Here is a 25,460-nt window from a genome sequence, read left to right on the forward strand (position 1 = left end):
ACCATTCCAGCCTCCCACACGACCATCCCAGCCACCCACACGACCAACACAGCCATCCACACGACCATCCCAGCCACCCACACGACCATTCCAGCCTCCCACACGACCATCCCAGCCACCCACACGACCATCCCAGCCACCCACACGACCATCCCAGCCATCCACACGACCATCCCAGTCACCAACACGACCATCCCAGCCACCCGCACGACCAACACAGCCACCCACACGACCATCCCAGCCACCCACACGACCATCCCAGCCATCCACACGACCATCCCAGTCACCAACACGACCATCCCAGCCACCCACACGACCAACACAGCCACCCACACGACCATCCCAGCCACCCACACGACCATCCCAGCCATCCACACGACCATCCCAGTCACCAACACGACCATCCCAGCCACCCACACGACCAACACAGCCACCCACACGACCATCCCAGCCACCCACACGACCAACACAGCCATCCACACGACCAACACAGCCACCCCCACGACCAACCCAGCCTCCCACACGACCATCCCAGCCTCCCACACGACCATCCCAACCACCCACACGACCATCCCAGCCATCCACACGACCATCCCAGTCACCCACACGACCATCCAAGCCACCCACACGACCAACACAGCCACCCACACGACCATCCCAGCCGTCCACACGACCAACCCAGCCGCCCACACGACCAATCCAGCCACCCACACGACCAATCCAGCCACCCACACGACTAACCCAGCCTCATACACGACCAACCCAGCCGCCCACACGACCAATCCAGCCACCCACACGACTAACCCAGCCTCATACACGACCAACACAGCCGCCCACACGACCATCCCAGCCGTCCACACGACAATCCTAGCCGCCCACACGACAATCCCAGCCGCCCACACGACCAACACAGCTGCCCACACGACCATCCCAGCCGCCCACACGACCATCCCATCCGTCCACACGACAATCCCAGCCGCCCACACGACCAACACAGCCGCCCACACGACCAACCTAGCCGCCCACACGACCAACCCAAACGCCCAGACGACCAACACTGCCACCCACACGACCATCCCATCCGACCACACGACCAACCCAGCCACCCACACGACCAACCCAGCCACCCACACGACCAACCTAGCCGCCCACACGACCAACCCAAACGCCCAGACGACCAACCCAGCCACCCACACGACCATCCCAGCCACCCACACGACCAACCCAGCCACCCACACGACCAACCCAGCCACCCACACGACCATCCCAGCCACCCACACGACCATCCCAGCCACCCACACGACCATCCCAGCCACCCACACGACCATCTCAGCCGCAAACACGACCAACCCGGCCACCCACACGACCATCCCAGCCACAAATACGACCAACACAGCCGCCCACACGACCATTCCAGCCTCCCACACGACCAACCTATCTGCCCACACGACCAACACAGCCGCCTACACGACCATTCCAGCCGCCCACACGACCAACGCAGCCGCCCACTCGACCATCCCAGCCGCCCACACGACCAACACAGCCGCCTACACGACCAAACCCGCCGCCCACACGACCAACGCAGCCGCCCACACGACCATCCCAGCCGCTCACACGACCATCCCAGCCGCCCACACGACCATCCCAGCCGCCAAACGACCATCCCAGCCGCCCACACGACCATCCCAGCCGCCAAACGACCATCCCAGCTGCTCACTATACCAACCCAGCCGAACACACGACAACCCAGCCGCCCACACGACCAACCCAGCCATCCACACGACAAACCCAGCCATCCACACGACAAACCCAGCCACCCACACGACCAACACAGCCACCTACACGACCAACCCAGCCGCCCACTCGACCATCTTAGCCGCCCACACGACCAACCCAGCCACCCACATCACCAACACAGCCACCAACACGACACACCCAGCCGTCCACAGGACCAACCCAGCCACCCACATCACCAACACAGCCACCAACACGACACACCCAGCCGCCCACACGACCAACCCAGCCACCCACATCACCAACACAGCCACCAACACGACACACCCAGCCGTCCACAGGACCAACACAGCCACCCACACGACCATCCCAGCCACCCACACGACCAACCCAGCCGCCCACACGACCAACCCAGCCACCCACACGACCATCCCAGTCACCCACACGACCAACCCAGCCGCCCACACGACCAACCCAGCCACCCATACGACCAACCCAGCCGCCCACACGACCAACCCAGCCGCCCACACGACAAACGCAGCCACCCACACGACCTACACAGCCACCCACACGACCAACCCAGCCGCCCACACGACAAACACAGCCACCCACACGACCATCCCAGCCGCCCACACGACCATCCCAGCCGCCCACACGACCAACCCAGCCGCCCACACGACCAACCCAGCCGCCCACACGACCAACCCAGCCACCGAAACGACCATCCCAGCCGCCCACACGACAAACACAGCCACCCACACGACAAACACAGCCACCCACACGACCATCCCAGCCGCCCACACGACCATCCCAGCCGCCCACACGACCAACCCAGCCGCCCACACGACCAACCCAGCCGCCCACACGACCAACCCAGCCACCCACACGACAAACACAGCCACCCACACGACAAACACAGCCACCCACACGACCATCCCAGCCGCCCACACGACCATCCCAGCCGCCCACACGACCAACCCAGCCGCCCACACGACCAACCCAGCCGCCCACACGACCATCCCATCCGACCACACGACCAACCCAGCCACCGAAACGACCATCCCATCCGACCACACGACCAACCAATCCGCCCACACGACCAACCCAGCCGCCCACACGACCAACCCAGCCACCCACACGACCAACCCAGCCACCCACACGACCATCCCAGCCGCCCACACGACCAACCCAGCATCCCACACGACCAACCCAGCCACCCACCGACCATCCAAGTCGCCCACACGACCAACCCAGCTACCCACACGACCATCCCAGCTACCCACACGACCAACACAGCTACCCACACGACCATCCCAGCTACCCACACGACCATCCCAGCTACCCACACGACCATCCCAGCTACCCACACGACCATCCCAGCTACCCACACGACCATCCCAGCTACCCACACGACTATCCCAGCTACCCACACGACCAACCCAGCTACCCACACGACCATCCCAGCTACCCACACGACCATCCCAGCTACCCACACGACCATCCCAGCTACCCACACGACCAACCCAGCTACCCACACGACCATCCCAGCTACCCACACGACCATCCCAGCTACCCACACGACCAACCCAGCCACCCACACGACCATCCCAGCTACCCACACGACCAACCCAGCTACCCACACGACCATCCCAGCTACCCACACGACCATCCCAGCTACCCACACGACCATCCCAGCTACCCACACGACCATCCCAGCTACCCACACGACCATCCCAGCTACCCACACGACCATCCCAGCTACCCACACGACCATCCCAGCTACCCACACGACCAACCCAGCTACCCACACGACCAACCCAGCCAGCAGGGTGTGCAGGCGCAGGGTAGCCAGACTCCGGACAACACGGTACCCTGGTAGACGACAGTGACTGACTGGGGGGACTAATGTAGGGGGAAGTACCAAGAATGTCGAAAAGGAGAGGTGAGAGGCGCGCAGGACGAGGTAACCCCATGAGAGGCGGAAATGAAGCTGCCATGTGGGCCAGGCGATAATAGTCGACAGTGAACCCCAACACCAGCTTGGGGGGGACACCAGCCCCCTAGAGGCGACGGACCTGAGCGGCGTGAGCGTGAGGGAGCAGGCGTGCGCTGCTCAGTCATGCCGCCACACTCACGGTTTACAACAACAAGTGCACAGTCATCCATCTCATTAACTTACATTGTTGCCAACTGCTGCTAAACTCTGATTTTGTTTAGTCTGAACAATGGGTTTTGTATAGTGTGGGAGGTGATTGTGCTGAGGCTACTGCTACTGCGGTCATGTGAAGCTACGTGTGTGTACCCCTCATGATATGTTGACCCAATCTTGCCAGAGAGGTTACGGTGTGGTGGCCACACCCTGGGTCACTGTACGTGGTGGCCACACCCTGGGTCACTGTACATGGTGGCCACACCCTGGGTCACTGTACGTGGTGGCCACACCCTGGGTCACTGTACGTGGTGGCCACACCCTGGGTCACTGTACATGGTGGCCACACCCTGGGTCACTGTACGTGGTGGCCACACCCTGGGTCACTGTACGTGGTGGCCACACCCTGGGTCACTGTACGTGGTGGCAACACCCTGGGTCACTGTACGTGGTGGCCACACCCTGGGTCACTGTACATGGTGGCCACACCCTGGGTCACTGTACGTGGTGGCCACACCCTGGGTCACTGTACGTGGTGGCCACACCCTGGGTCACTGTACGTGGTGGCCGCACCCTGGGTCACTGTACGTGGTGGCCGCACCCTGGGTCACTGTACGTGGTGGCCACACCCTGGGTCACTGTACGTGGTGGCCACACCCTGGGTCACTGTACGTGGTGGCCACACCCTGGGTCACTGTACGTGGTGGCAACACCCTGGGTCACTGTACGTGGTGGCCACACCCTGGGTCACTGTACGTGGTGGCCGCACCCTGGGTCACTGTACGTGGTGGCCACACCCTGGGTCACTGTATGTGGTGGCAACACCCTGGGTCACTGTACGTGGTGGCAACACCCTGGGTCACTGTACGTGGTGGCCGCACCCTGGGTCACTGTACGTGGTGGCCACACCCTGGGTCACTGTACGTGGTGGCAACACCCTGGGTCACTGTACGTGGTGGCCACACCCTGGGTCACTGTACGTGGTGGCAACACCCTGGGTCACTGTACGTGGTGGCCACACCCTGGGTCACTGTACGTGGAGGCCACACCCTGGGTCACTGTACGTGGTGGCCACACCCTGGGTCACTGTACGTGGTGGCCACACCCTGGGTCACTGTACGTGGTGGCCGCACCCTGGGTCACTGTACGTGGTGGCAACACCCTGGGTCACTGTACGTGGTGGCCACACCCTGGGTCACTGTACGTGGTGGCCACACCCTGGGTCACTGTACGTGGTGGCAACACCCTGGGTCACTGTACGTGGTGGCCACACCCTGGGTCACTGTACGTGGTGGCCACACCCTGGGTCACTGTACGTGGTGGCCACACCCTGGGTCACTGTACGTGGTGGCCACACCCTGGGTCACTGTACGTGGTGGCCACACCCTGGGTCACTAAACATGGCGGCCACATCCTGGGTCACTGTAAACATGGTGGCCACACCCTGGGTCACTAAACATGGTGGCCACACCCTGGGTCACTAAACATGGTGGCCACACCCTGGGTCACTAAACATGGTGGCCACACCCTGGGTCACTAAACATGGTGGCCACACCCTGGGTCACTAAACATGGTGGCCACACCCTGGGTCACTGTAAACATGGTGGCCACACCCTGGGTCACTAAACATAGCGGCCACACCCTGGGTCACTGTAAACATGGCGGCCACAACCTGGGTCACTGTAAACATGGCAGCCACACCCTGGATCACTGTAAACATAGCGGCCACACCCTGGGTCACTGTAAACATGGCAGCCATACCCTGGATCACTGTAAACATGGCGGACACACCCTGGATCACTGTAAACATGGCGGCCACACCCTGGGTCACTGTAAACATGGTGGCCACACCCTGGGTCACTAAACATGGTGGCCACACCCTGGGTCACTGTAAACATGGCGGCCACACCCTGGGTCACTGTAAACATGGCGGAAACACCCTGGGTCACTGTAAACATGGCGGCCACACCCTGGGTTACTGTAAACATGGCAGCCACACCCTGGATCACTGTAAACATGGCGGCCACACCCTGGGGTCACTAAACATGGCGGCCACACCCTGGGTCACTGTAAACATGGCGGCCACACCCTGGGCCACTGTAAACATGGCGGCCACACCCTAGGTCACTGTACGTGGCGGCCACACCCTGGGTCACTGTAAACATGGCGGCCACACCCTGGGTCACTGTACGTGGCGGCCACACCCTGGGTAACTGTAAACATGGCGGCCACACCCTGGGTCACTGTAAACATGGCGGCCACACCCTGGGTCACTGTAAACATAACGGCCACACCCTGGGTCACTGTAAACATGGTGGCCACACCCTGGGTCACTAAACAAGGTGGCCACACCCTGGGTCACTAAACATGGTGGCCGAACCCTGGGTCACTAAACATGGTGGCCACACCCTGGGTCACTAAACATGGTGGCCGCACCCTGGCTCACTAAACATGGTGGCCACACCCTGGGTCACTGTAAACATGGCAGCCACACCCTGGGTCACTGTAAACATGGCAGCCACACCCTGGGTCACTAAATATGGTGGCCACACCCTGGGTCACTAAACATGGTGGCCACACCCTGCGTCACTGTAAACATGGCAGCCACACCCTGGGTCACTGTAAACATGGCAGCCACACCCTGGGTCACTAAATATGGTGGCCACACCCTGGGTCACTAAACATGGCGGCCACACCCTGGGTCACTGTAAACATGGCGGCCACACCCTGGGTCACTGTAAACCTAACCTAACCTAACGTTTTCGGCTACCTAACCTAACCTAACCTATAAAGATAGGTTAGGTTAGGTTAGGTAAGGTTGGTTAGGTTCGGTCATATATCTACGTTAATTTTAACTCCAATAAAAAAAAATTGACCTCATACATAATGAAATGGGTAGCTTTATCATTTCATAAGAAAACAAATAGAGAAAATATATTAATTCATGAAAACTTGGCTTATTAGGCAAATTAGGCCTTGCATAGTAGGCTCAGAAGTGAGTTCTGGCTACTAGGTACGACATATATATATATATATATATATATATATATATATATATAAATATATATATATATATATATATATTTATGTATATATATATATATTGGTAGCAGTCTTTCTTGTAAACATATGTTGTTGAATATGACCGAAAGGTTAAGATTAATGATTCTAACACGAATCTTCTCAATATTTCTTACGTTTTTCTTCACTGTCCGGGATAATTGAAATATTAACTCTCCAAAGTTCATTTTCTCATTTTTATTTATGGTCTTATGCCTAAGAGCGTTTCACAAGGGCTTCTTTCATTTTCAAAGTCAGGTTTACACATATCATTTCAAGTTTATATTCGTTTTGGGTGAGGTGATATGACACAAATGTTTTTGGGTAAGGTGACAAAACACGAATCAGTGGGTATACATGGATATGAAAACATAAGAATGCTTCAAGAGCCAGTTCCACTCAACTTCCTTAAGCAACTCTGACTCATCAACAAAGACTTCAAGCAGCTAGATGGAAAATAATAGATGATGCTTTAGCCTTACCTGACGAACTAGACCAACCTTTCAATCTGAAGAACTCAGAAGCGCTACAAAGAAAACTAAAAACACAGCTCCAGGTGAGGACAAAATCACTTACAACATGCTAGCCAAGCTAGGAGAAAATGGTGAAGCCTTCTTCAATCTCATCAACAGAGTATGGGGGTGACAAGAACCCGACCACTCTCTTGGAACAGTGCAATTATAGTTCCCATTCCAAAACCTAAAGACCCAGGAAATCCAAGACCCATCTCATTAACAAGCTGTCTGGCCAAAACTGCAGAAAGAATGGCTCTTAATCGAATTGAATGGAAAGTCAATCCACTACACCAAAATATGTTTGCTTACAGAAAAGGTGTTGGAACCACAGAATGCCTTACCTCTCTCCTGGATCAAATTAATGACAAACCTGGAATCCTTATTTTTCTTGACCTAGAAAAATCCTTCGAGTTAGCCAGTGCTCCAGCTACACTGTGCTGCCTTGTGGATAAGGAAATCAAAGGTCACGCTCTTGCCTTTGCCAAAGGAAGCCTGCTTAACCGAGAAGCTAAAGTCAAATTCCAAGGAAAAACATCGACCTCAAAGAGGCTGGAAAATGGAACTTCGCAGGGAAGAATACTAAGCCCCTTCCTCTTCAACTGTTTCATGGAACAATTCATGAAGCTCAAGCTACCAAAAGCCAAACTGCATAACTATGCAGACGACTTTGTGGTCATCATCAATGGCAAAGGCGCTAGGAACCATATGCAAAAATGCCTTGATAATATCAGCAAGGAAGCGGAACGCATAGCAGTGAAAATAAACAGCAATAAAACAAAAGCAATGGCCGATAAAATGAGAACTCAAGACATCAGACTGGCAATACAAGGACAAGAAATTGAGTAGGTTACCTCTTTTCAATACCTGGGAGTCATAATAGACAACCAGTTGAAATTCACTCAAGAAATTGAATATCTTCGGCAACGCTGTAAAGCCAGAAACTCAGCTTTGCGCTCTCTGACCAGTCTTAGAGAGGGTGCATCTCTACCAGTACTCAAAATGTACGACGTTCAAGCAGTTAGGTCACTCATCGACTATGCTGCTCCTGCTCTTACATCCCTCAGTGATAACCAATGGCAGAAACTGGAAGTGTCTCAAAATGATGCTCTGAGAACAATACTGGGAGCACCTATATGGACACGTAGAGAGAACCTTAGAATGGAAACTAACTTACCAGCCTTAGAAAACAGGATCAAACAAAGGATAGTCACCATAACAGCAAAACTTGTTGGAACCACCACCAGACTGTTAATCTAAGACAGCATACAGAGATCGCTTCAAAAAACCTTCAATATAGAACAAGCTCATGGATGGATAAACTGTTCAAGATTCTAGAGAAAGTGGACTTGAAATGGACCATTAAAAACAAAGGGGAAGATAGACCATATCAACACTTTCGGCAGTCTCCTCCACGGGAAGAATCAAATCTAAAGATAATCATTGAAGGATTACCAGTTAAAAAAATCAGCATGTGACCCGCAGAGGCTCAAAGCAGTCATAGAACAACAAATGGAAACTATCTCTAGACCCACAACGACTCACATCTTCACAGACGGATCAGTTGATCAAGAAAGAGGTTCTGCTGGGGCAGCAGTTTACACTACCAACCATGAAGCTTACTGGAGCATGAATAGTGGGTGCTCAACATTGCAGACAGAATTATATGCCCTGAAGGAGGCAATAAACTATACAATTGAGAATAATTTACATGATGTCATCATTCATACAGACTCTAAATCTTCGCTCCAGGCATTGTTATCCAGTCAGCACAGAGATAATATACATCTCCTCACAGAAATCCAACATACAGGAAAAGATGCCCATAATCTAGGGCTGTCAATCACCCTTTATTGGATACCAAGTCACATTGGCAAAGATGGTAATGAAAAGGCAGACTCGCTAGCAAAAACTGCCGCTGCTCTACCTGTTGTACAGGTTCAAATACCTCCAAGTTTCTCACAGATTAAGGAGCAAATCAAGAAGAAAATATTCTCAACTATCAAAAGTCGCCACAGAGCCAAAGTAGCGGAAGGAAGATCCACTGCGATATGGTACGAACAAGTCACTGGTTACTACTCTTTCAAGCCTGACAAATAGATATCCAGAGACATTGCAGTAGCCATACACAGACTCAGACTTGGTTACAAGTGCTGCTGGGAAGTAATGAACCCAATAGTTAAAGAGTGTCACATCTGTGGAACAGAAGCAGAGGCGCCACTATTGCACTACTTACTGGAATGTGAAGTTACTGAAGGCCTGCACATCATTAATCCAACGACAGCAGCTGCATTAGATGCACATTCCACCGCGACTACAATGATTAGAAAAGCCGTTAAGGGAATAGGACTTACTAGTGAGCATTCTACATCTACATCCGCCACCAAGATAATGTTATTATAATATTATTATCCCACTCATATACATGTTCAACCCATGCTTGAAACAATCAAGGGATCCCACGTTACGCGGTAATTGGTTCCACAAATCAACAACCCTCTTACCGAACCTGTATTTACCCAAGTCTTTCCTAAATCGAAATTTATCCAATTTATTCCCATTGTTTCGTGTTCTGTCTTGTGTTGATATTTTTAATACCCTATTAATATCCCCTTTGTTATGTCCATTCATCCACTTGTAAACCTCTATCATGTCACCCCTAACTCTTTGCCTTTCCAGTAAATCCAATTTAAGTTTTGTTAATCTTTCTTCATATGAAAGATTTCTAATTTTGTGAATTAAGTTTGTCATCCTACGCTGGACACGTTCAAGTGAATTTATATCCATTCTATAGTACGGCGACCAAAACTGAACTGCATAATCTAAATGGGGCCTAACCAGAGCAAGATATTACTGAAGAACAACACCAGGTGTCTTGTTACTAAGGCTTGAATTAATAAATCCCAGTGTCCTATTTGCCTTATTATGAACATTTATGCATTGATCCTTTTGTTTTAAATTCTTACTAATCATAACTCCCAGATCCCTTTCGCAATCCGACTTCGCACTCTAAACACCATCTAGCTCGTATCTTGTAACTCTATCATCATTACCTAACCTCAAAACCTTATATTTGTCAACATTAAACTGCATCTGCCAATATTTTGAGCATGGAAAAACCCAATTTAGATCATTTTGAAATAATATTGAGTCTTTTTCCGTGTTTATTTCCATCCCAATTTTTGTGTCATCTGCAAATTTGCAAATATTGCTGCTCAAACCTGAATCTAAATCATTTATATATATAGTAAAAATAACAGAGGTCCCTGACAGATCATTGTAGCACTCTACTTACAACATCTTCCCATTTTGATTTAACCCCCATTTACACTAACTCTCTGTTTCCTTTAGTATAGCCATGCCCTAATCCAACTTAATATAGCACCCCCAATACCATGAGCCTCTGTCTTTTTAATCAGTCTTTCATGTGGCACTGTATCAAAAGCTTTGCTAAAGTCAAGGTACACAACACTACGAACCTTACCACTATTAATTGCTTCTACTATGCTGGAGTAAAATGATAGGAAATTTGTTAAACATGAACGGCCATTTGGAAAAACATGTTGTGAATCATTTATTAATTTATGTTTTTCGAGATGAAGACAAATGGTATTTGCAATAATTGATTCAAGTAACTTTCCCACAATAGATATTTGGCTAATTGGCCGAAAGTTTGACGCAAGTGATCTATTTCCTTTCATAAAAATTGGTACCACATTAGCTACCTTCCATGACTCTGGCACTCTGCCTGACTCTATTGATTTATTAAATATGGTTGACAGTGGCTCGGAAAGCTCCTCTTTGCATTCTTTAAGCACCCTGGCAAACACTTCATCCGGCCCTGGGGATTTGTTTGGTTTTAGTTTTACTAATTGTTTAATTACATCCTCCCTGGTAACTGCTAAACTAGTCAACCTGTCCTCATCCCCACCCACATAGACTTGTTTGGCTGAAGGCATAAGTTAAGTTCTTCTTTAGTAAATACAGAGATAAAATATTTATTAAAAATCCTACTCATCTCTTCGTCATTATCCGTTATCTGACCTGTCTCAGTTTTTAATGGACCTATCTTTCCTCTTATCTTTGTTCGATATAACTGAAAAAACCCTTTAGGATTTGTCTTAGCTTGCCCTAATATGCGAACTTCATAGTTTCTTTTTGCCCTCCTTATCTCATTTTGAAAATTTCTAACCAGTTGTACGAATCTATAAGGTTCTTCAAATCCTTTGTTATCCACTTTGGTTCATTAGTATTCGATCTATTCAATTTGTATGGTATACTACGTTCCTGTGCTTTGCTTAGAATATTCTTAAATAAGTTATATTTTGAATCCACATCGAAATCCCTTTTTATATCCCCCATCGCTGAGTTCCCGTCTCACTCCAACACGCAAGACTTTGTGGGCCTAATTCTTTCCAAAGTCTTGGGCCCATCCTCCATGCCCAAGACTTTCCAAACTATTTCACCCCAAAAATTTCTTAGGCTATTAAAATCAGCTTTTCGAAAATCTGGCACTTTAACAGAATATTCCCCCTAGAAATCTATTCCATTCTATAGTAAATCAAATTTCTTTGTGACTACTATTCTCTAGCTCACTCCCTATTTCGATGTCATTAATTTGTGTTTCCCTGCTAGTTAACACTAGATCTAAAATAACATTTTCCCGTGTTGGTTCCTTAATGTGTTGCGTAAGAAAGCAATCGTCAATTATTTCTAGAAAATCTTCTGCTTCATTATTCCCTGTTCAGTTGAACCAGTTTATTCCACTAAAATTAAAGTCACCCATGACACAAATACTGCTAGACCTTGATGCCTTAAATATTTCATCCCATAGATGCTTTGCATCCATTCTGTCTAAGTTTGGTGACCTGTATATAACTCCTATTGTTACATTATTTGTTTTTCGTTTAATTCTAGCCAAATAGTTTCTGTGTGTGCGGCTCAGTTTTGATTCCCTCTTTGAGACTACATTTTAAATTGTCCGCAACATATATGACTACTCCACCTCCTCGTCTAATATATCTATCTGTGTGATATAGTTTAATCCATTTATTTGATATTCAGCTAATAGTTCTCTATTTTCTACATTCATCCACGTTTCGGTAAGTGCAATAATATCTATTTTTTTTCTGTGCAGACAAGAGCATTTAAAGCGTTTATTTTGTTTCTTAGACTTCTATTGTTCGTGTAATATACCCTAAGTGTATCGTTATTTTGAAGCCCTTCTTTTTCCCCTGATCATGTTGCCAATTCGTTTCCCCCACAAACACAGACTTTTATTACCTCCTTTCTCCATATCAATTCCCATACCATTATCTACTAACAGTTTAAACCCAAACAAACCCCTCCAACCACAGGTTCCAACGAGTTCGCAACAGCAACAACCCCAGCCCTAGAAAGATGCACCCCATCTCGAGCATATATGTCATTTCTTCCATGGAAGTGTTCCCTATTATGTATGAATGATATTGCATTTGATTTGCAATATTTGTCTAGTCGGCAATTGACACCAAGTGCTCTCTGTCATGTTCATAGCAAACGGCACCATCCGTTTGCATGCGCTGCGTTTCATATGCCATCAGATGGTATGTAAACAACAGAGAGCGTGCAGGACGCCCGCCACGCTTGGACGCTGCTAGTCATGTATCATTATAAGTATTAAAGTCAGTAACCAAGCAATGGCTTTAATCAACCCTACAACCAAAACTTCCCCAGCAACACACAACACCACACTAGTGACGAGGATGAACAGTGAACGCAGATACGGTCCAGCTCAAAAACACATGGAAAAAGCATGCTGTCTCACCCGGGAGGAGGAGAAACCGTGCTGTCTGTGAGCACCATATCAATGCTATGTTCTACTAATGCTATGTGCTAACTGAAGCTGTGTGCTGACTGAAGCTTAGTACTGACAAGCTGTGTGCTGGGGAAGCTGTGTGATATCTACCGAAGCTTTGTAAAAACCGATGTTTTGTGTATAAAACGACGCTTTGTGCTACACAATTCTTCAAGCTGTAAACGTCTGCTGTGTTGACAGTGCTGAAAACTCATCAAACAACTGCTGTGCCAACTGCTGTGCTGCTGTGAGTAGAAACAACAACACATGTACACAAGGGCTAGGTAAGAGGTCAGTTGCTGCTATATTGTGCACTGTTGGGAACTTTTGCATTAAAATGCTTGTGTGCTTTGCAAAATTAAAGTAGTTACAGTGATTTCTTGACTAACATATACAGTGCAGTAAGTGTTTAGTATTCTGAGGAACATTGTAGTGATAGGTTTACATTTATACAGTAAAAATGGCAAATATACCTCAGTTTCCTGCATTTGATCCTGACTATGACCAGACAAACCTGTCACAGAGGTAGATCAAATGGCAAAAAATGTTTGAAAATTTGTTAATAGTTTCAGACATCAAAAGTGCTGAAAGAAAGCGTGCCTTTCTACTTCATTATGCAGGTGATCGAGTTTGTGACATCTTTGACACACTGAAAGACACTGGTGGTGCCAAAGATTATGACACTGCCAAAGCCAAATTAACTGAACATTTCTAACCAAGACAAAACACTACTAAGGAAATTATGCATTTCAGGAGAGCCAGACAACTTTCTAATAAAACTGTAAATCATTACGACACACGTCTGCAGGGTTTAGCAGCCCATTGTGAGTTTGCTGATGTTGACACAGAAATCAAACAGCAATAATTGAAACATGCACATCTACACGTCTCCGTCGAAGAGCTCTAGAACTTGTTGATGATGAAAGTTCTCTTACCAAGATACTGGATATTGCTCGTCGAATGGAAGATGCTGCACGTGATGCTCGTGTCATGGAGTGCAGTGCCAACAACAGTTCTGCCACTGTTACTAACAGTGATGAGGTACGTAAGGTTCAGGGAGGACACCGTGATCATAGAAGATATCATGGCAAACCTAACAGCAATTAGAGCCGAGAACCACGTCACAACTGGAGTCAAGGAACAAGACTCAAGCAGACACAACGACCCTCTTCAGAGGTTAGTTAGTTTAGTTCATTTATTATGCACCCCATACCCATCTTGTGGGCGGTAGTGGAAAGGGTTACAGAGGCACATAATGGGCTCAGGGACTGAACCCCACAATTCATTTAGCTAAGCAAGTCACAATCCTGATGAGCTAGTTACAAAATTCAATATCATCAATGTCGTCACAACCTCAATGTGTGCGAGACCGACCACAAGTACAGTTTCTAAATTAAGCAACTGACATATGTAGAGAGTTAGTGTCACAGTTGATATGTTTGTCCTGCACACCGCCCCCCATCCAGTGGGCAGCGGTGGATAGGTTACAATCACTTAGTTACTACCTACAGTTAGCAAACTGGGGATATTTGGCTAAAATTCCTGGTAGCAGATCATTTTGAATGAAATATTGACACATCTTCGGTACATTGGTTATAGAATTGTCTCTGAATTCACGTATCTTTTCGCACTCCATCACATAGTGACGGAGGGTGTGCGAATAATTTTGTTATCAGAGGGTGTCAACAAAAAAAAGTTACAATTGTGGAGGAGACTACCCACACCAAGGTAATGTTTGTCCTCCTCAAGGTAAGAAGTGCTATGAGTGTGGAAAACTAGGTCATTTTGGTGCTATGTGTCGTTCCGCACTAAAGAAACCACAGTCAGTGAACAAGAGTACTGTACGAGGATCAGGTCATAGGGGTCGAGGTGGTAAACACAATATTGCACCTCATATCCAGAATGTTAATAATGTACAAGACAACATGTCATTACAACCAGTCTCAGATGACAGTGAATGTGATTACACTTATGGAGTACAATCAATCACAGAATGGAATGATCTTCCAAACAACCCAGAGACTATAGTATACATTGCTGGTATTTGTCTCAAAGTTCTCATTGACACTGGATCAAACATTGACACCATTGCTGAGTGCCACTATGAGAAATTTAAAAAACAGTTCCCAAAGCTTGAGAACTACAATGGCAAAGCCACTGCCTATGCTTCAAAGGTAGCCTTGCCAGTGATTGGAACTTTCACTGCAGAGATTAAGTCAAAGAATGCAATGCTCACTACTACATTCCATGTTGTTAGGAATGCAAAGGAGTCTTTACTCAGTTACAAGACTTCAACCAAATTGGGGCTACTTCAGCTTTCTAATGCTGTAGCAGTGGAAGCTGCAAACAATGTTGATGGTATTGTTGCTGAATTCTCTGATCGATTTAAATCCATAGGTTGTTATTATTAATAGCATAGTTCATCTGCACATCAACCCAGATGTAATTCAAGTCGCCGAGGAATATGTACACTCTGTAACCTGTGATGCAGTCCCTAAGGCTCTCACTCTTGATGAAATCCGTACTGCAACCCTAGAGGACCCAACTCAGCAAGCAACAGTGGATGCGTTGACCAAGAAAAAGTTTCCATGCATCCCACCCTCAGGAGTTGACCATGATGCATGTGGGGTTTTCTACTCTGCTTTCCCGACTGCAATGCATACGTTACCAATGTACATGTAGCAGATACTTCATGAAGCTGTCGGAATCAGCAGAGAAAATACGAGAGCAACCGTACAGGGCCTGGGAGCAAGGTCGAGTTAGAGTCCTTGAGGGTCTCTTCTCAGACTAGCCTCACCTGGTCCTGGTCCACGTTGATCGTTGGAATCTCCTCAATGATTTAACACTTTAAGGGCCTCTTAGGGTCCTCATAAATTTGTGAATAATAGGCAACTTGGTGTTGAAGACACCTGGAGCTGAAGGCTTAAGTAAATAGTTGGCAGTATTCAGAAGTGGTTCAACGGACACACCGCATAAAGCTTAACAGTAGTTTATTTACTAACTTAACCACTAATACAAAGGGTGCTTGATTTACTTTAGATTGGCGTCAGAAAGGCTATGGTTGCATTAGCGAGACTCTTGACGTCTGGCTAATCGATTTTGATCGTGGAGAATCACCTAACTTAACACAGTTGACAGCCAATCATTAACACGGCAAACCTAACTGCCGGTGAGCAAAGGGTCACAGGAGCTCCAACCGGATACTCGGGTAAAGTTATGTGCAATAAATCACAATGGTACTGTCAATGGGACAGGCAATAACATGCACAATAATAATGTCCCACAATAACTAAATGTGTGGTGTATGTGAAGCTCACATTCACAGACGAGTGTAATGTCGTGGTACCACACAGATAAACACACATACACCGTCGGGTGTCCTCACCTATACCTGTGTCAGGTGTGAGTAGGTGAGAACGGTGGTTGATCCCTCAGATCAACACACAGACAGACACAATAATAAAACACAAAATCTTGTACTTACAGGTAGGCTACCTCTCCCATTCACTCACTCACTCGTGCACATTTATGCAAGAACTCGTTGGTGGCCTGACAGCTGGTTTCGCTCGTTACGACATGAGACACTGACGACAGGCTTTCCCAACACACCGTACTAGACACGGAGGTACTCGCATGAGGGCGCGCTGTATGTCTAACAGACACACACACACACCCTTGATGGCACTGGCGGTGAGTAAGGTGGTGACGTGTGGTGACGTCACGTAGTACAGTGAGACAGGGAGGGTGGCGGTTTGAGGCGGCTACACGTTCTGGGCTGAGTAGCGGCTTGGCGGCGGCTGGTTATATGGTACCATGCAGGTACACTGTGGTAAACCATGCAGGTACACTGTGGTAAACCATGCAGGTACACTGTGGTAAACCATGCAGGTACACTGTGGTAAACCATGCAGGTACACTGTGGTAAACCATGCAGGTACACTGTGGTAAACCATGCAGGTACACTGTGGTAAACCATGCAGGTACACTGTGGTAAAGTCACACACACAGTACTTAGGCAGCGGCACTTCCTTAGTCCACTCTAGGTCACTCACAGACCATCTCAATTTGTCACCAGGAGTGACCTGATATCAGTCTGTTTCGCTCAGGCAATTCACAGACTTTTCACTCTAGAAGATTTTTGTACAATATAGTCACGATCGCGATTCCGGGTTATCTTGTGTATCTTGAGATGATTACGGGGCTTTAGTGTCCCTGCGGCCCGGTCCTCGACCAGGCCTCCACCCCCAGGAAGCAGCCCGTGACAGCTGACTAACACCCAGGTACCTATTTTACTGCTAGGTAACAGGGGCATAGGGTGAAAGAAACTCTGCCGATTATTTCTCACCGGCGTCTGGGATCGAACCCAGAACCACAGGATCACAAGTCCAGTGTGCTGTCCGCTCGGCCAACCGGCTCCCATGCGGAGCCGGTGAGCGTTGGTATATCGAGAAGATGCTGAGTTTAACTTGACGGTGAGGAATGGACGGTGTTCTGTCTATTGGCCGATAAACAGAAAGACACGTCAACTATGTACAGACTTCCTCACAAGAATACCCTTGCAAGGGATTGCAGGGCTCCTCGTGGCGCACAAACATCAGGTCTACAAGTGACCAATGGCGTTGCAGCAAAGGTGCCAGAACCAATGATATTGATCATTACATGATCGGTAGCAGAGGTGACGTCATGAACACGTTACGACTACGTCACTGTTGTTATTCTACATCGTGCTGGTTGAGGCTGACCCCAGAGGTCAGATCTTATCTGTCGCCTTGCTGGCGTCTCCTCTATACCACCACTTGCACCTCAAGCTGTGTACTTCCTCACTCTATGGCATAAATGCTTAATTCCTCTTTATCTAATTCCTGCCTGGACACACGGCAGCCTCCGTTTGATTAAAGTATTCCTGGTTATGTGGCCATCCTGGGGACACCCAATATGACAGTTTCCGTCCAGGGTTTAAAGAGATAGGACTTTGTTCACGAGATCGGTGCACTGTGCACTGAAATGAACCATTCGTCAGCTGTGGGAGATAGCTTGAGATACCATACTCTCGCAATGCATTAAAACACTTGAACTTATCCGGACAGAATTAGGTGTTGCGCAACAACGCGACACCGTGCTGCGAGGTACATGTATCGTCATTCCAGCTGTTCTACAGCAGCGTGCTCTGAAGCTTGCACATCAAGGACACCAAGGTCTTGTTAGGACCAAACAGCTGCTACGAGAAAAGGTATGGTTTCCTGGCATTGATCGTCAAGCAAAGGATATGCATGATGCCTGTGTCCCTTGCCAAGCTGCAGTGGATACTTCAAGACCAACACCTCTACAACCTTCACCACTACCTGCTGCACCATGGACGGAAGTATCGATGGACTTCTGTGGACCACTACCAACTGGAGAGTACTTGATGGTAGTCATTGATGATCACTCACGTTATCTAGAAGTAGAAATCATCACTTCCATATCTGCAAAGGCTGTCATCCCGAAACTCGACAAGATCTTTTCAAACTTTGGCATTCCTGAAGTTGTCAAGACGGACAATGGACCGCCATTCAATGGACAAGACTTCGTCAACTTTGCTGAGCATATTGGATTCAAACACCGCCGTGTGATGCCACTACATCCTCAAGCAAATGGAGAAGTTGAGAGATTCATGCAACCTCTCATGAAAGCGGTACGCTGTGCTCATGCCGAAGGACGATCCAGGAAACAAGCTATGTATGCTTTTCTCAGGAACTACCGTGCAACACCGCATGGAACACTGGGCAAGTCACCTGGTGAACTTTTATTTGGACGTCCTATGAGAATCGCATTACCTGTCATGCCAGCCGAGGTAACGGATAAACGTCTCGCTCAGAAGGATGCACTAGCCAAGGGCAAAATGAAAATTGCTCATGATCAACGTGCAAAGGAACAAGTCATAAAGGCTGTTCTCGTTAAAAAGAAAAATGAGGGAAAGTTAGATATGCCGTATGATACAAAACCATATAAAGTGATTAGTGTAAAAGGAACTATGGTAACAGCGAGTAATAGAGATCATAGTATAACACGTAATATGGCTTATTTCAAAGTGATTCCAACTAGTGTAGAAAATGATGAAGTGCAAAGTCGTTCAAGATAAAGAAACAATGAGTTATAACTTAACAAACAATTCATTAAGTGATATTCTTGTGTTTAAGGACTCTCGTTCGAGACGTCATTGTAAACGACCTACATGATTTGAAGATTGTGTTCCAATGTCATGCAAAGTATTTACTAATTATGCCAAATTAAATTTAATATTGTTTGAATAATGCAGATCTCTCATTCAATATTTTGTAACTTTATAGTACAGTTTCTTTCATTTTTTTGTTTAACATTGCATATGTATATTTAACACTGATATCCTCTGTGGTAAAGATTAAGTTGTTTAAATTCTTTGTGTGCTTAATTAATGTAAAATCTATGAAATATTTCTTGATATGTTAATAACTTACTTTGTGTCAATAACTTTGCTTTGTGCTAGAAGCATGGTAGACATCCTGTATTCATTCTTTTGAAAGAAAAGGAAGGATGTCATGTTCATAGAAAACGGCACCATCCGTTTGTATGGCTGCGTTTCATACGCCAGCAGATAGTGTGTAAACTGAGAGCGTGCAGGACGCCCGCCACGCTTGGACGCTGCTAGTGATGTATCATTATAAGTATTAAAGTCAGTAACCAAGCAATGGCTTTATATCAACCCTACAACCAAGTAACCCTCAGTAACTCACAACACCACACCCTCGACAACCATTCGTTTCCAAGTCCCCTTTCTTGGAAGAATGCCACATTATGATCGGGAGTCGTCCCTTGCTCCTAACTAACAGTTTACTGACTGTCAGTCAGATAGTTTACTGACTGTCAGTCAGATAGTTTACTGACTGTCAGTCAGATAGTTTACTGACTGTCAGTCAGATAGTTTACTGACTTGTCTATATAGATGTTCATGTTGAGACATGACCCCCCCCCCCTCACTGGTTATGTATAGTCACCACCCACCATCTCCATGACTGGCCAGCCTGTCCCCTGCTGTCTAGTGTACCTATGTTATTAGGTGATCTTTGCTTAGTGACATCTACCTGCTGTGCCTTGTGTTAACTTGCTTGATTGTTACTTGGTTGTGGGTATGCATACCTATTGTAACTAAGCTGTGTCATGTAGCTAAGTTCGCCCCAGTAAACTGGTGGAGTTTACTTAGACTTTCACTCTACCATAGACATTGTGAACTTACATATTTGAGGCCAGGAGGTTCACTGACTTATGGGGGAGAGTTCTACTCCACGAGCCTTGCTTGGGACGATATAACAGGTGGAAGGGGAGGAGGAGAAAAGGGCTGACGGGGAAGTGGAAAGGGGGAAGCGGTGATGGCGAAGGGGGAGAGGGTGGAAGGGGCGAGAAAGAGAGGGAAGAGGACCAAACCACACATCAGAACATGTAAAAACGACGACTTAATAATGGCCCAGGATGGACCCAAACATGTTCTCCATCTTGTGGTGTGGTCATCATGCCTTCAGTCACGTTATCGTCACTCATCGCCTGCAGAGGGGGGAGGGTTGGAGAGAGGGACAAACAGGCCCGGGCACCGCCGGGTGCCCGTCTCCTAATATATAAAACACAGAAATTCCACCGAAGCCATCATGAGGATTCGAACTACTATGCTCTGGGTATTCCCAGACATTGGTTCTGGGAATTCTGCACAAAGCTTAGAATCCTCATGATGGCTCCTGTGGATGTTATTATAGATATATCACGTTAAATACTGTCATTTATCTGTGTATATAAAATACAATTATAATAATGCACAAGTAATAAGAATAAAATCATATTAATTATTACGTTGTTAATTCTAAAATATACAAGAGTGTATTAACAATTATTTTGTGTATTATTCACAACGACACGAACAAAAGGTAAACAATCAACAAGTGATGAATAACCCATTAACAAATGTACAATAATTAGTGTAGGGTTGAGAGGAAATGTTAACACTAACTGGACATTCCCCACCAGGATAGCGGACACTAACTGGACATTCCCCACCAGGATAGCTGACACTAACTGGACATTCCCCACCAGGATAGCTGACACTAACTGGACATTCTACACCAGGATAGCGGACACTAACTGGACATTCTACACCAGGATAGCGGACACTAACTGGACATTCTACACCAGGATAGCGGACACTAACTGGACATTCCCCACCAGGACAGCTGACACTAACTGGACATTCCCCACCAGGATAACGGACACTAACTGGACATTCCCCACCAGGATAGCGGACACTAACTGGACATTCCCCACCAGGACAGCTGACACTAACTGGACATTCCCCACCAGGATAACGGACACTAACTGGACATTCCCCACCAGGATAGCGGACACTAACTGGACATTCCCCACCAGGATAACGGACACTAACTGGACATTCTCCACCACGATAACGGACACTAACTGGACATTCTACACCAGGATAGCGGACACTAACTGGACATTCCCCACCAGGATAGCGGACACTAACTGGACATTCCCCACCAGGATAACGGACACTAACTGGACATTCCCCACCAGGATAGCGGACACTAACTGGACATTCCCCACCAGGATAACGGACACTAACTGGACATTCTCCACCACGATAACGGACACTAACTGGACATTCCCCACCAGGATAGCGGACACTAACTGGACATTCCCCACCAGGATAACGGACACTAACTGGACATTCCCCACCAGGATAGCGGACACTAACTGGACATTCCCCACCAGGATAGCGGACACTAACTGGACATTCCCCACCAGGATAACGGACACTAACTGGACATTCCCCACCAGGATAGCGGACACTAACTGGACATTCCCCACCAGGATAACGGACACTAACTGGACATTCTCCACCACGATAACGGACACTAACTGGACATTCCCCACCAGGATAGCGGACACTAACTGGACATTCCCCACCAGGATAGCGGACACTAACTGGACATTCCCCACCAGGATAGCGGACACTAACTGGACATTCCCCACCAGGATAGCTGACACTAACTGGACATTCCCCACCAGGATAGCTGACACTAACTGGACATTCCCCACCAGGACAGCTGACACTAACTGGACATTCCCCACCAGGACAGCTGACACTAACTGGACATTCCCCACCAGGACAGCTGACACTAACTGGACATTCCCCACCAGGATAACGGACACTAACTGGACATTCCCCACCAGGATAGCGGACACTAACTGGACATTCCCCACCAGGATAACGGACACTAACTGGACATTCTCCACCACGATAACGGACACTAACTGGACATTCTACACCAGGATAGCGGACACTAACTGGACATTCCCCACCAGGATAGCGGACACTAACTGGACATTCCCCACCAGGATAACGGACACTAACTGGACATTCCCCACCAGGATAGCGGACACTAACTGGACATTCCCCACCAGGATAACGGACACTAACTGGACATTCTCCACCACGATAACGGACACTAACTGGACATTCCCCACCAGGATAGCGGACACTAACTGGACATTCCCCACCAGGATAACGGACACTAACTGGACATTCCCCACCAGGATAGCGGACACTAACTGGACATTCCCCACCAGGATAGCGGACACTAACTGGACATTCCCCACCAGGATAACGGACACTAACTGGACATTCCCCACCAGGATAGCGGACACTAACTGGACATTCCCCACCAGGATAACGGACACTAACTGGACATTCTCCACCACGATAACGGACACTAACTGGACATTCCCCACCAGGATAGCGGACACTAACTGGACATTCCCCACCAGGATAGCGGACACTAACTGGACATTCCCCACCAGGATAGCGGACACTAACTGGACATTCCCCACCAGGATAGCTGACACTAACTGGACATTCCCCACCAGGATAGCTGACACTAACTGGACATTCCCCACCAGGACAGCTGACACTAACTGGACATTCCCCACCAGGACAGCTGACACTAACTGGACATTCCCCACCAGGACAGCTGACACTAACTGGACATTCCCCACCAGGACAGCGGACACTAACTGGACATTCCCCACCAGGATAGCGGACACTAACTGGACATTCCCCACCAGGATAGCTGACACTAACTGGACATTCCCCACCAGGATAGCTGACACTAACTGGACATTCCCCACCAGGATAGCTGACACTAACTGGACATTCCCCACCAGGATAGCTGACACTAACTGGACATTCCCCACCAGGATAGCTGACACTAACTGGACATTCCCCACCAGGATAGCTGACACTAACTGGACATTCCCCACCAGGATAGCGGACACTAACTGGACATTCCCCACCAGGATAGCTGACACTAACTGGACATTCCCCACCAGGATAGCTGACACTAACTGGACATTCCCCACCAGGATAGCGGACACTAACTGGACATTCCCCACCAGGATAGCTGACACTAACTGGACATTCCCCACCAGGATAGCTGACACTAACTGGACATTCCCCACCAGGATAGCGGACACTAACTGGACATTCCCCACCAGGATAGCGGACACTAACTGGACATTCCCCACCAGGATAGCGGACACTAACTGGACATTCCCCACCAGGATAGCGGACACTAACTGGACATTCCCCACCAGGATAGCGGACACTAACTGGACATTCCCCACCAGGATAGCGGACACTAACTGGACATTCCCCACCAGGATAGCGGACACTAACTGGACATTCCCCACCAGGATAGCGGACACTAACTGGACATTCCCCACCAGGATAGCGGACACTAACTGGACATTCCCCACCAGGATAGCGGACACTAACTGGACATTCCCCACCAGGATAACGGACACTAACTGGACATTCCCCACCAGGATAGCGGACACTAACTGGACATTCCCCACCAGGATAGCGGACACTAACTGGACATTCCCCACCAGGATAGCGGACACTAACTGGACATTCCCCACCAGGATAGCGGACACTAACTGGACATTCCCCACCAGGATAGCGGACACTAACTGGACATTCCCCACCAGGATAACGGACACTAACTGGACATTCCCCACCAGGATAGCGGACACTAACTGGACATTCCCCACCAGGATAGCGGACACTAACTGGACATTCCCCACCAGGATAGCGGACACTAACTGGACATTCCCCACCAGGATAGCGGACACTAACTGGACATTCCCCACCAGGATAGCGGACACTAACTGGACATTCCCCACCAGGATAGCGGACACTAACTGGACATTCCCCACCAGGATAACGGACACTAACTGGACATTCCCCACCAGGATAGCGGACACTAACTGGACATTCCCCACCAGGATAACGGACAAATTACCGTCTCGAAGATCTTTAAAAATCCCGAAGGAGTCCTGATGATGTCTGTGTGGAGCTCAAGCGCCATCTTGCGATCTCTTGTGACTAATTTGCACTTAATATGCGAGCTAACTCAGTGCTCTCTCTCTCAGTGTCCAGGAGGGAGAGTACTACACAGGGAAGGTGTACTGTCAGGTGTACTGGAGGGAGAGTACTTCACAGGGAAGGTGTACTGGAGGGCGAGTACTACACAGGGAAGGTGTACTGGAGGGCGAGTACTACACAGGGAAGGTGTACTGTCAGGTGTACTGGAGGGAGAGTACTACACAGGGAAGGTGTACTGGAGGGAGAGTACTACACAGGGAAGGTGTACTGGAGGGCGAGTACTACACAGGGAAGGTGTACTGGAGGGAGAGTACTACACAGGGAAGGTGTACTGGAGGGAGAGTACTACACAGGGAAGGTGTACTGGAGGGAGAGTACTACACAGGGAAGGTGTACTGGAGGGAGAGTACTACACAGGGAAGGTGTACTGGAGAGAGAGTACTACACAGGGAAGGTGTACTGTCAGCGCTACAGATGACTGGACAATGACAACACCCAGATGGGTTAAGCCTGACGTGAAACTGGTTGAACGCCCCCATAGTCTATTTCCTTATTAGCCAGGGTGCGTTCCGCCGCCCGCACGTCGAACCTTCACTTGAGTCGCCGCAAGAGAGTTACCGCTGGACAACTTACTCACACCAGTCAATAATTAACAGTGATTATCTCTAATTAAACTCTCAAATTCTGTCAGTAGCTTAGAATGAA

General features: G+C 48.4%; 1 protein-coding gene across 1 annotated transcript in view; it reads right to left on the reverse strand.

Annotated features, from left to right (window-relative positions):
* Positions 1-25,250, reverse strand: part of LOC138349859 (uncharacterized) — a 46,954-nt gene extending 21,704 nt beyond the window's left edge. The window contains exon 1 of the mRNA XM_069330786.1: positions 24,673-25,250. Within this exon, the coding sequence (XP_069186887.1) occupies positions 24,673-24,738 (66 nt within the window). The 5' untranslated portion in view covers positions 24,739-25,250. The remainder of the gene's footprint in view (positions 1-24,672) is intronic.
* Between the last annotated feature and the right edge of the window lie 210 nt (positions 25,251-25,460).

The sequence above is a fragment of the Procambarus clarkii genome, chromosome 24 (genome assembly GCF_040958095.1).
Source record: "Procambarus clarkii isolate CNS0578487 chromosome 24, FALCON_Pclarkii_2.0, whole genome shotgun sequence".
Lineage (NCBI taxonomy): Eukaryota > Metazoa > Arthropoda > Malacostraca > Decapoda > Cambaridae > Procambarus > Procambarus clarkii.